At 38.9% G+C, this 12799-nt stretch overlaps 3 protein-coding genes across 4 annotated transcripts in view; 1 reads left to right on the top strand and 2 right to left on the bottom strand.

Moving 5' to 3' along the window:
• The first annotated feature begins 852 nt into the window (after window positions 1–852).
• xpa (xeroderma pigmentosum, complementation group A) lies at window positions 853–6174 on the top strand. Its single transcript, XM_017425584.3, has 5 exons — window positions 853–1272; window positions 1358–1463; window positions 2490–2655; window positions 3528–3645; window positions 3724–6174. Exons 1-5 carry the CDS (start codon window positions 990–992, stop codon window positions 3876–3878), a joined length of 828 nt encoding a protein of 275 aa, XP_017281073.1. The 5' UTR covers window positions 853–989; the 3' UTR covers window positions 3879–6174.
• A 539-nt stretch (window positions 6175–6713) lies between these two features.
• LOC108241463 (ecto-ADP-ribosyltransferase 4-like) lies at window positions 6714–9850 on the bottom strand. Its single transcript, XM_017425608.3, has 3 exons — window positions 9746–9850; window positions 9471–9548; window positions 6714–7820 (listed from the first exon to the last, which is right to left on the bottom strand). Exons 2-3 carry the CDS (start codon window positions 9534–9536, stop codon window positions 6945–6947), a joined length of 942 nt encoding a protein of 313 aa, XP_017281097.2. The 5' UTR covers window positions 9537–9548; window positions 9746–9850; the 3' UTR covers window positions 6714–6944.
• A 1244-nt stretch (window positions 9851–11094) lies between these two features.
• Window positions 11095–12799, bottom strand: part of kpna7 (karyopherin alpha 7 (importin alpha 8)) — a 6001-nt gene continuing 4296 nt past the window's right edge. For both annotated transcript variants that reach the window (XM_025007903.2, XM_017425614.3), the window contains 4 exons: window positions 11938–12171; window positions 11660–11842; window positions 11415–11558; window positions 11095–11298 (listed from right to left, as the gene is read on the bottom strand). In XM_025007903.2, coding sequence (XP_024863671.1) covers window positions 11212–11298; window positions 11415–11558; window positions 11660–11842; window positions 11938–12171 — 648 coding nt within the window. In that variant the 3' untranslated portion in view covers window positions 11095–11211. The remainder of the gene's footprint in view (window positions 11299–11414; window positions 11559–11659; window positions 11843–11937; window positions 12172–12799) is intronic.

The raw sequence follows: 12799 nt of genomic DNA on the forward strand, positions 1-12799 counted from the left end.
ACATTTAGATGTGGTTAGTTGATTGGAATTCATTTAAGAAAAAGTGAGCAATTTTTCTAACGTTCTTTTATTTAATTAAAGAGAGGCTGTTCTGTAAGTTCAACATAAAACCTTCTGACAAGTGCCCCTGATTCATTTTGATCAGATAGACGTGAATGCAGCTTTTAGTCCTCATTCAAACCAATGGATCATGTGCAGGTTTCCTAATGTGTGCTGGCACTTTACTCCCGTGAGACAAATTACAGATGCTCGGAAGGCATGCATACAAGCTTTGGTGTTTAGAAGAAATTGTTGTAGACATTAGAAATGTATTTTTTTCTTGACTCTGGTAAAACATAAAGTTAAGAACAGATGGGAGGAGAAACTGGTAAGGATTGATGTAATGGGAATCCAAAAAATACCAACACTAAGCTTTTATGTGGATCTGCAGCACTGAAAATACAGCCATTTTTTATGTAATGTGCTAATTAAAGTGCTTAAACTGAGCTAAGGAAAATAGTAAGTGATATGCACATTTTGAGAGTTGATCATTTAAAAAAAAAAGCATAGAAAAAAGTCACAAAGAACGTGTTGGCGCTCCGTCACTTCTCACTCCACGCCGCCAGAGGGCAGTAATGCGTCTAACACCGAAACACAGGAACATTATGAGAATTAATTTTTTTTTTTTTTTAAGTATAGAAATAGTCACAAAGCTAAAATATATTTTCAATCTTATTTTTCTAATATAGGCTTTTAATGACAGTGGTTATTATAAATAAGCAAAAATAAAAGGGAATTATTTTTAAAAAGCTGGTATTTTCTCTCCGTCACTTCGCACTCCGCGCCGCCAGGGGACAGTAATGCCTTTAGATAACGACGGAGCAACGGAAGCTCACGGGGGACAGTTACAACCACAGAGCAACAGTTCTAAGCTAAACCCATCGAGCCGGGTCGTGCAGTTCTGTTAGTAAGTATCAAAATGAATCCACGGTGATCTCTGGCGGAGCAGCATGGACCCGTCCGAGTCACGCAGTACCGATGCTGCCGCTCCCGCGGCGGAACAGAGCCCGAAGCCCGAGCTTTCTGCCGCGATGCGGGCTAAAATCGAGAGGAACCGTCAGCGGGCGCTGATGCTCCGGCAGGCGCGACTCGCGAGCCGCCCTTTGTCCGCCGTGGAGGGCGCGACTTCGGCCAAAGTTTCCAGGACCGTGGACTCCGGTGCCGGTTTCTTCATCGAGGAGGAGGAGGACGGAGAGGAGGAGCAGAGAGCCAGGAAGGTGGTGCACCAGCCAGGTGTGTTTGTGGATGCTGTCACTTGAAAGCGTGTGTAAACCCCGCCCGCGCCAGCTGTGTTGTGAGTTGTGTGTTTTGTCCTCAGCTCCGGTGATTGAACCCGAGTACTTGCTGTGTGATGACTGTCAGAAACCCTTCATGGACTCTTTCCTCAGCAACAGCTTTGATTTATCTGTCTGTGACAAATGCAGGTAAAAACACACAAACACGAAGCAAACACAAAATAATTTTGTTTGGTAGCGTTCACAGCAACACATTCTTCTTGGTTTATGGATAACAGAAACATCTCATCTTGTTCAAACTTAATAACTGCCTTTTTTAGAGTAAGTGAGAAACCATTCACTCTGCCATTTCTGTTCAAGAAAAAGAAGAAAAACAAAACTATATCTGCATTCAAAAACCACGTGTTTGTGTTTGTTCGACTGCAGTGTTAGCAAAATATCTCATGACCCAGTGAACAGGTTGTATTGAAACTATCAGAAAGTAACCACTGGTTGTACATCTATAGCTTCTGGAGTCAGACTCAATCAAGATGGCTGCCACAGCTAAGCAACCTTAGCAAACACAAAAATTTGTCGTGGTAGTAGCTGAGAGTCATCCCCAATACGCACTCTGATTTCAAAGCTTTGCCATAAACTATTGGATTGGTTTGTCCGTTAGCAAAATATCTTCTGATCTGCTGGACAGATTTTAATGACGTTCTCAGACATTAATCATTGGATCTACATCTACATCGGATTAGGTTTTAGAGTCCGCTGGATTCCAAGATGGCCACCACAGCTAATCGACCCTAACCAGGACAAAAATGGCAGTATCTCAGCCAGTTTTACAGATATTGGTCTTAAATTTGATATGGTTGTAGCTGAGGGTCACACTTTGAGCACCAACACATCTCACAAGATTTTACAACATCACACAAGACGGCGTATAACATTATTTACAAGGTTTGACCAAAACAGTTTTAACTCTGTCTCTTTTCAGCACAATATATTTTAGTTTTAATCTCTGGCCAGAAAAGCAGCAGGCGGTGTGCATTCTGTCAAGGATATTTTCCTTTTTATTTCCAGGACACATTTAATGCAGTATCGTTTTGTTTTTCTGTTCTGTACGTCGCCTCAGCAGCTGCCCGTGCAACCTGCTCGGCTGTTGTGTGAAAACGATGTGACGTTCAGCCGATCATACGAACTGAGGTTTGGAGACATCTCTTCCTTTTTCAGGGACAACGAGGAGAAGCACAAGCTGATCTCCAGAACGGAGGCCAAGCAGCGCTACCTGCTGAAGGACTGCGACCTCGACAGGAGAGAGCCTCCTCTCAGGTTCATACTGAGGAAAAACCCCCACAACCCTCACTGGGGAGACATGAAGCTCTACCTCCAGCTGCAGGTGCACAGCTCTCACATGTACTCTGGGAATGTCAAAGCTTTCTGTCTCTGTGGCACTTAAACGGCATCCTGTGACGCATGAAACCTAAACAAACAGGACGGCTCTTTGTGATCTGGATTATTCTTTATTTCGTATTTTCAGTCACCTGCTGCGTACAGACAACAGGTTTTTATTCCACGTGCTCCTTATCAAGTGTGTGATTTAAAACCCTTAAATCGGCTTATTTTGCACTAAATCAGGACAGGATTACGATATGATGTGTCGCATCTTGTCCCTGTTCATTTGCTCGCAATACAGAGAATATCTAAATGTGGATTTTTGTGTTATTTTCCAAATGGTGAACGCTGATCTTTTATGACTTCTCTGTAAATGTAACAGATGAAAAGTGGAATTTTAAACTTTTCAACACTTCTTTGTTTGTTGTTTACAATTCAGCTGTTTTCTTAGTGGGATGTAGTAGGCAGATTATTTCAAAAAGATTTCACTGAATCAGTCCATGTGTAGCTCTTATTTTTTTCCTAAACATTCTGCCTATTTTTATTGTTGCCAAACCAACATCCTGATCCAGAACAATTTTACAGCTTTGAACAAATCAATACTGTTTTTATTTTTTTTTATAAATCCTTTAAGATTTTTTTGTCTGACACGCACACATATTTTAGGAACATACAACTATCTGACAATTACTACATCTGTTAAAAATAAAGAATAGGAGTCATTCTGCACATTTCTGATGGTTTGAAAAGAATTTGTAAAGTCTGAAGATCTTGGTGTCAATTATTGTTTTTGAGAGACCCCTGCAAAAATACCTAAGTGACTAAATCATGCATGTAACATAGATTTGTGTGTGTGCGTGTGTGTGTGAACCCCAGGTAGTGAAAAGATGCTTTGAGGTCTGGGGTTCAGAGGAGGCGCTGGAGGAGGCCAGAGAGACGAGGGAGGAAAACAAAGAGGTGCAGAAACAAAAGCGCTTCAACAAGAAGGTCAAAGGTCAGTTTTCTGTTTCAGGAGATTGTTTTTAGTGCAGATCCATCACAATCTGGGATGTTAAGTGTGTGTGTGTGTCAGAGCTACGCAGGGCAGTGAGGAGCAGCATGTGGACCAAAAACACCAGCGTTCACCAGCATGAGTACGGACCAGAGGAGGTGGTGGACCCAGAGGAGGACCTCTATAAGAAAACCTGCACCACCTGCGGACATGAACTCACCTATGAGAAGATGTAAACTTATACACACACACACAGGCCGTTACAAACTGTGGACAGGTGGAACAAAATGTTTGGTGCTTCTCCTTGAGATGAATCCCTGTCAGAGTGACTCTCAGTACACGGCTTCAAGTGTCTTCAGAAATGTAATTAAAATAAATGCACTTTTTTTTCTATTAGTATATTTTAAAATGGAAAAGTTTTGAGCAAATAAGAGTTTTTGTAAAATATTTTGCTGCAGATTTTGACGCCTTTAAACGTTGGCATGAAGCTTCTTCCTGTCTGCTGATAGGTTTTGACACGTTTCCACTGATTTGCAATGAAATTACTTGTCAGTCAAAAGAAATCTGCTGTTGAACGTTTCTTGATTTTGTTTCCACTTCATTTCTGTTTCACTTTGCTGTTAATGTCCCCCCGAACAGAGATCCCAGGGCACAAAAACGCCTTCTTTTTTTAACACTGAGCTTGAGATGAACAAAACAAACTTACTGCATAAGCTGCGTTTTGGGGAACCTTATGAGCTAATGACCAGGAAGAAAAATAAAGCTCTTTTCATGCTTCACAGTGGGCCATTAAATCAAAAAAACAAACAGATTCTCAGTGTTGTTGAATGCACTCCTCAGCATGCTGTTAGTTGATCTTTTGTACTTTTGGTTCAGGTCACTGTCCTGATTTAAAAAATAACCTGTAACTTAGTTTTGTGATACAAAAACATCATTGTCTTCTGATTTTATCATTTCTTTGCTCCTTCCAGTGTCTCATAGGGGTGTAACAGTACGCCTAAGTCAGGGTTCGGTACGTAACTCACAGTTCAGGAGAAAGAAACCTGTGCCAAATTCTACTTTTGTTTTCAGACAATAACTCTCCCAGTTATTAGGGAGCGTCTAAGGTAGCAGGTCGTGTGCAGCAATGTAGGATTTGTCAGTTGTTAAAGTTCCTATAAAACAAAAAGTCATATTTTACTGTCTTTTCTTATCCAATCTGAGGTGTAAAGAGTAGCCAACAGGCTATGTGTCCAACAGGAAGTCTGAGAGACTCCAGAAAGTTCTCTCTTTAAGAAAATATTACTAAAAATAAATCTAATAAGTTTAAAGCAAAAACCTCTGGAGCATTTGCTTCAATAATTTGACTCAGACTTCACGCAAAACAAAAAGCAAGAGAAGTGAATAACACCTAACAGAGTGAAAATACAAAATAAATCAGTAAAGCATCAGTTATATGATACAACTGCCTGCCATATTCAGTGTATTCAGTCTGACAGAACCACCACCGTGTTTTAGGGTTGGTGGTCTTTTTTTTTAGCATTATTTTATAAACTGATCCACTGCATTCTGAAATCATGTTAGAGTTTTCTGTCCATGTCTAATTACTGCAGAGAGGCTGAGTTATTTAAGTCCTGCCTTGTTTTCTTTCTTTCTGTAACTCAGGTTGTCATTTTATTCATTGCAGAATCCGTTTCTGCAGGGTGCTAATCATGATGTCTTCTGTACATTATGTCTGAATTCTTTCACTGTTACTTCTCTGTATGAAGATTGATTTGTTATTTAATGACTTGAGATTTCATAAAAACATTCTGGTTATACAGCGATGTAACAGTTTTACACTCCATCCTTCAAAGGTCAAAGTTCATCCAGGAACTCGTCATTAACAGAATCAGTTTCTGTAGATATGTTTAGCTGAATTTTTTGTGTTCCACCCTTTATTACTACACTTCCTGACAGAGTTTCTCCCACGAATGGAAGGAAGCCGAGTAAGATTTCTTGTTAAAATGTAAAAAAAAACACTGACTTGCATAAAACTCACTGTTCACTGAGGCAGAAAAAGATTTGGTGAAATGAGGGAAAAGGTAAAAAAAAAAAGTAAAGTTTTTTTTGTGCAGGTTCTTAATCCCTCTCTTTATGGCCTTATTGTCAGTAAGTTAAAAATGGAAAGAAGGATCACTTTGTGTTGCTCAGTTTGCCACTCATTTAATAATAACCTACAAGTGTCAACCAAACACTCTTTAATTTGATCTCTTTCAACAAAGTTGCAGCAGTTCTCTCGTGTCTAATCGTTCAGATGTGCGGGATTCAACAACTAAAGGTGTCTTTTTATGAACTAATATCACAATTTAGTAACAGCTGAAGTAAAAAGGTATTTTGTAGTCCACAGATGAACTTGATACAGACTTTGTAAAGATGATTTTGTAAGAAATGATTAAAAAGTATAAATGGTTTGAATGTTTGTAAATTATTTTTTGTATAATTTTAAAGTTGTGATGAGATTCTTTGTTGCAGTAAAGACTAAATAAATTTGAAGTTTCTTTTTTTCCCCCACCTGTTCAAGCTCACCGATTTGCTCAGCTCTTATTTTTGAGGATTAAAATGTAACTTTAAGACAAACTGCATTTTGTGAAGGCCGAAAGACGTATAACAGTTATACACGCACACCTAGTGAGTTACTAACATAACATGCACGTTTTTGGTCTGTGGGAGGACGTAAACTCCTCACAGAAAGGCCCCAGGCAGGAGGCAAACTGCTTTAACTACTGCACCACTCAGATACAAATTAAAAGTAGCAGAATGGTAGCTAAAGTTAGCACAAGGTGGCAAAATAGGGTAAAGAGTATTTTTGAAGGAGTTCAAGCAATCCCGGTGCATTTCTATGGGGAATGAATTTTTAAATAAGGTTAAATATTTAGAAAAGCATGAAAGTCATCTGAATGAGCTGAACGTTCGGATATTAAACGGCTAAAGCAGCACAAAGTATGCAGAAGCAGATTGCAGAAAACTGTAAGGAAAAATAAAAACAGGAATATGAATTCACAGAATGAGACAAATAACTTGAAATAGCTTTTTGGATTGGTTTGGGGTATTGCTTTATTTGTTTTAGTCAGTCTAGCAGGTAAAAGGTCTGGAGAAGATTCTAGATGAGGCGTTTGAAAACTTGTTGCAAAACCATTCAGTCAGACAATAAATGTAAAAGAAACAAAAAGTCAAGAGTAAAGGTCAAAAAATAAATTCACAGTTAAGCCCAGCCATGTTCATGAACAGATATCCGGATGCATCAGAACTTTAAATGTTTTTTTTACTTGAAGCTTTTATATTCACACAGCTTGACAGTTGAGATTACTGTAAATCCCAGCTGTTTCCAGCTTGTATAAAACATCACAGTGTAACCGATTCGCTCCCGACGTGTCAGCAGAGACGATATTAAACATCTCATATGGAGGAATCAGGACTTCATCCTCATCGGAGTCGAACTCGGAGTACGACTTCAGGTAAGCCCCAAAACACGTGTGTATTTCGAAGCACGTCTTCTGTCCGAAATGCCTCAGCTCCTTGTTCAGAGAACTCGAAGCAAAGGAGCCGAAGCGCATGGTTTGACCGGGGTTACCGATGAACAGCAGTTTGCTTCTTCTGAAGGTCGTGTAGCAGCTCCTTTGGTTGACCTTCAGGAGCCTGATGGCATCAGAGAGCAGGAAGTGCAGAGCGTGGAAATGAAAAGCAGTCTTGTAGGAGTCCTTCCCTTTGCGAACAGCTCTGTTTAGGTCAGCGTAGGAGCCTGCTGTGTAAGCACACACAGCCTTGAAGTGATCCAAGGACAGCTGATTGTAGAAGTCCTTGTTCTGCATGGCTCTGACGGCACAACGTTTTGTGTATGGGGTGTGCAGACCTTCCCCGGTGCTCCTTGGCAAGTAGTGACGCTTCACCTTGATGAGCATCTTCTCAGAGCACCCGTGGTACATATCATCAACAGAGTCCGGAGACAAACTCAGAGGGATCCCGATGAGATGGGACAGAGCAGAGGGAAGCTGAAAGGAGCCTCCGGAGGGATTCTGTACAGCAGGCTGGACCGGGACATTTTGGGACTTTACGGGACTTTCAGAGGCTAAATATTTAGCTCCCTGTGGCAAGGATGACTTAAAGTCCATGTGCTGGACATCAGAAGCATTTACAGGGACAGTCTCCTGCTCAGGCAGCTGTAGAAAAAATAAATAATGTTACAAAAGCATCTTAAAAGAGCAGGAAGATTGTTTAATCTACAACTGAGGAAACAAGTTGTTTTTTCCTGAATATTTGGTATTTTTAGTAAACTTAATGAGATCTATGATCTGTTTAAATTTATTATAGCCTTCCGAAAGGCTAAGGCAAGTGATGATGTTTTTGCCTGCCTGTCTTTTACAAAAACATTTCAGAAATCACTGGATGAATTTTAATAAAACTTGCAGAAACTAATCTTTCAATAACCAGTTAACTTATGGAGATGACCCGATTAAATAAGAAAAAAAAAAGCCGATTTGGAGTCAACTTTGTTAGCAAAATATCTCCTGAACCCCTGGGTGAATTTTAATGAAACTTTCAGGAACTAATCACTGGATGTGTGCCTACAACCAATAAATTTATGGAGCAAACCCAGTACAGGATGGCTGCTATGAAACTGGATATAATTCAGTCATTTTTTACAGAAATTGTGCTAAAATGTGGTGAGAGTCAGTGACAACACCTACTCTGGGCATGACATCTTGTAAAATTGCAGGAGGTTACACATAATGGTATTTTCAAAGTTTGACCAAAATGACGACAACTCTGTTCCTTTTCAGCAAAACATGATTTGAGTTTAAAACTATAGCATGAAAGGTGGAGGGCAGTATGAATCTGAAATAAATAATATAATTAAGCTACAGCTAAAGTTAAGAACTGTGTTGCCCAAATTGAATCAATACAATTGTTATAAAGTATCAAAGTTCCTGTGGTGGTGTCATATGCAGCATCATGGGGAAGCACCATTAAAAGTTATTTAAACTACTGTAGAGTGTGAGCAGTTCTAAAGTGTCGTAAAACGATTCCACAGAGCATTCGTAGCAAAATATAAAATCTTTCTAAGTTGTGCTTGTTGATCAATTTTGGAAAAGATATTTGCAAGATTGAGACGTCGAAGTTTCCTAAAGTGGTGGATCAAGATTTTACTCTGTGTCTGTTTCGACGCAGCTGCTTTTATCAGCCATGTTTCTATTCCAGACCCTGAGACGGTGCTCTTTACCAAAAACATAAACCTTGATGTGAAACTTCCCTCAGACAGAACTTTTAGAGTGAACAAAAACTCACTAAAATGTTCATTTCAAACCTAAAATGCAGAGAATAAAAGGCGATATCTAATTGATACACAAAAAACAACAACCTGATAATCACTTGAAAATGTCAACGTTGTGTTTGGCAGTTCTTGGTTTCAGCTCCAATCACACAAGGTATTGCATTTAAAAATAATTTTCCATTGCATACATTTTCAAGGTAAATCAATAAAGCATGCCAAAATGTAGTAATAAAGTTTTCATGTTATGATTTTGGTTGGTTAAGCAAAATGCATAAGATATTTGAAGTGATGAAATGAGCTTTCTGTTTATGCTCCACTTAATCAAACTTTTTTTTTAAAAAATAAAATAACTATCAAATCAAGGGGAATTAAACAGCTTTGTCCTAGAATCTCAGTGTTATTTCTGAGTGATTTATATCAGCAGCCACCTTAATTATAATACAGCTTTCTTGTGTCAATAACATTTAAAAAGATGAAATTTCTATACAGCTGATTGCACCATTGTTCCCAGTAATGAGCTCATCTGCATTGTTCTCACCAGTTTTGCATTCAGAGGCCAAATCTTCACACAAAGGCAGCAGAGAAGAAGAAATATGAACGTCATGTCTGATGGTGCCTATAAAGACAAAATAAACAGCATGTTTAAGGTCAAATGAACATCCGTTTATCACCAGATGTGTAATTTAGGCCAATCAAAGCCACAAAGGTTTTCCATAAAAGCTCGGTTTTGCAATCAAAGTTTTTGCTCAATGAAAAAGAAACATTTAAGCATTTAATATAAGGTGAGCTACATATTAAACAGCATCATCTTACCTGGGGTTCCTCTGCAGATGTTTTAGCTGTCAGTGAGGGTGAGTGTGATCCAGATGTTGCAGTCAGCTCCTCTTATAGCCGAGCAGCTGTGGGGAAAACCCATCCCATTGCATTTTAACTATTCCTCAGAATGATCACAGATTCCCCTAAATTTCTTTTGAAGCAGACAAATATGGAAGCTGAAAGTGATTATGAAGCTCAGCTGCCCAAATTACAGAGACACAAGTCAGGTTTCTCTTTTTAAGTTTGGTTTTGTCATTAGAGAATTTAACTCTTTTGCAGAAAAATATGAACTTTTTCTGTAAGGGACAAATTTATTCAGATCAGAGGGAAATTTTAAACTGTCAAAACATGTTGAAAGAATGTATTTATACACAGTTTTAATAAATTTAGGTCAGCAACATCTCTTCTGTTTTGTAAAAATAGAAACTGAAACCTGAATAACATTTTTACTGAGAATTACAGTTGTGCTGAAATGCATGTTTAAGCAAGTAAATTTTGTGTCATTTGAATGGGAAGTCCTTTTAATTTTCCTCTTCATGGCAACTTTATTCTTAGATCATTTAGTCAGCAATAGTTGACATGTCGAACAGGTTGTTTTGTAGTGGCATTAAATCTATGTTCAACAACACAAACTCGTTACATGATAGTCTTTTCGTTGCCAAAATCCTTCCTGCCCACAGCCATCAGCATCTATAACAACTCTTTAACTAAACCAGGATTATGAGCTACAACAACATTTAATTTCCCTAAATTAATGAAGTATTTTTGAATTTGAAAATGTGAAATATGTTCATTCTGGAAGAAACCATTAGCAGTGATTTTAAACTGTACTGTTTATGGAAATGTATTTAACCTTATACAGTTTGTAAAAGTGTTTACCAACTGCCTCCAAGCTTTTTGTTTCATGTGCATTTTTCCCTGGCCATTTTGTCAAGTAAAACTTTAGCCATAAAAACAAAACATTTAATGCCTGCAACAATAATATATGTATAAAAAAATTATAAAATTGAAATAAAAAAACAATCTTAAAAATTACTTGATTTGTTTAGAAATTAAACATTTTAATGTGCCCTTAATAGAGACAAGTTGGAATCTGATGCAGAGAAACCAGTGACCATAAGGACAGGTCTCAGGAGAAGTCAGAGCTCACCATTATGGCCACTATAGAGTAATAATTTGCAGGACGTGCTTAAAATGAGTCAAACTGGCAACTGAGTGCATTTCACTGAGTAACATCCTGGATTTTTGGAAAGTCTGGGGTTTCCACGTTACAAATGTAAAACATGCTGATGCTCGTTCTCTCAGGGCAAGTCATGACTCAAATACGAAAGTTCAAGTGCATATCGAATTATTCTTTATTTTATATAGTCAAGTTTAAAAAACACATTTACTGTAAAATTTACACAAGTTTTAAAGTTTCCCCCTCCCCCCATTTTAAACATGAAAATATCAACAATATAAGATTAAAATTTGAAGGTATTCTGGCCATCAGAGGTCTGAAACAGAAAGGCATTTGGGGTAGAGTCGACCTGGACTCCATCAACGTCACTCTAGAAGGGAAAAAATAATAATTAAAAAGTGGGTTTTAGGACTGCAAACAGGATAGTTTGACTTTAAGAGGAATCAATACAATAATGAATTAATTTAAGTTTAAGTGAATACCCACATTGAAGTACTTCTCAATCATGTTTTGTGTAGCCTGGTACACCACATCGTTCTCATGGTTCTGCAGCATCTCAATCCGTTCCAGGCCTCCCAGCTCTTCAATCAACAGACTCAGTTTCTCCGTTTCACCAAGTTTCTCTGCAGCCTTCAGGAACAACAAAAGTTCTTATTAAAAAGCTTTGTTTTGATTTTAAGAAAATTTATTATAACCTCTGAATTTTGGCAACTCAAGTTTCCTGCTCTCACCGTGAACATATTGTTGATGGCTTCCAGGATGATTAAAATGACTTTGGCATCTTTGACCTGCAGCAGGTTTATTATAGCTTCCAGGGCTCCACTCTGCACCAACTGGACCACCTGCTCTGCAGTTCCTCCACTGGTGAAGTTTGTCACCGTCCACACCGCTTCCCTCTGAGTCTTGAAGTCTCCCTGACAAAGGAAACAATCACTCAACTGCCCGTCTTGTGAATGGCTTGAGTTTTTGCCAAGCCGTTCTAGAAGCAGGAAATCTTTACGAGACTTACATTTCTTAGAACTTCCACAAGAGGGGGGAGAAGACCACAGGTGATGAGCTGCTGGATTTGTTTACAGTGTCCTGCAGCTATGTTTGACAGAGCCCATGTTGCTTCCTTCTGCACAGTGGCTTTTTTGTGCCTCAACAACTTCGGCAAGACGTTGAGAACTCCGGCATCGATTGTTGTCTGAGTGTGCAGGTCTGAACCACTCACTATGTTCCCAATGGCACGAAGAGCCGGTGTCTGGAAGTCAAGTCAGATGAGCACAAGACTAATTTTAACAAAAAGGAATCTTTAGGGTAGCATCTCGCTGGGCTGATCGTAGCTGAACTGTAATAATGAGAAGCCTTAAATGTCTTTAGAACATTTTGTGACTTCATGCATGAGTCAGAAGCACACAGCCATGTTTGAGTTTTGAACGAGTTAAAAAAAAAAAAAAGTGCAACAGCTTCTCAAAATAGTCCTTGTGGGCATCTCCAGCCCATCTGAATTTTACCAAAGGTGCACCAACCCATCTGAAGAGCACTAGAGCTGTATTTTGACACCTGTAAACATCCAAGGCTGAAACCCATTTCAATTTTTGCCATTTCAAAAGTGCACTCCAGCAGATTAAGAAGCAGATGTGGGGCTCAAATTCATCATATCAGAAAATTAGAATCTTGTGAAAAGGTTAAAAATTGATGGCACCTGGTACCACACTCTAATCAGCTAATTAACTCAAAGGCCTTTAAATGGTCTTTCAGTCTAGTTCTATAGGCTACACAATCATGGGGAAGACTGCTGACTTGACAGTTGTCCAAAAGACGACCATCGACACCTTGCACAAGGAGGGCAAGACACAAAAGGTCATCGCTAAAGAGGCTGGCTGTTC

This window comes from Kryptolebias marmoratus, linkage group LG3, assembly GCF_001649575.2.
Source record: "Kryptolebias marmoratus isolate JLee-2015 linkage group LG3, ASM164957v2, whole genome shotgun sequence".
In the NCBI taxonomy this organism is placed as follows: domain Eukaryota; kingdom Metazoa; phylum Chordata; class Actinopteri; order Cyprinodontiformes; family Rivulidae; genus Kryptolebias; species Kryptolebias marmoratus.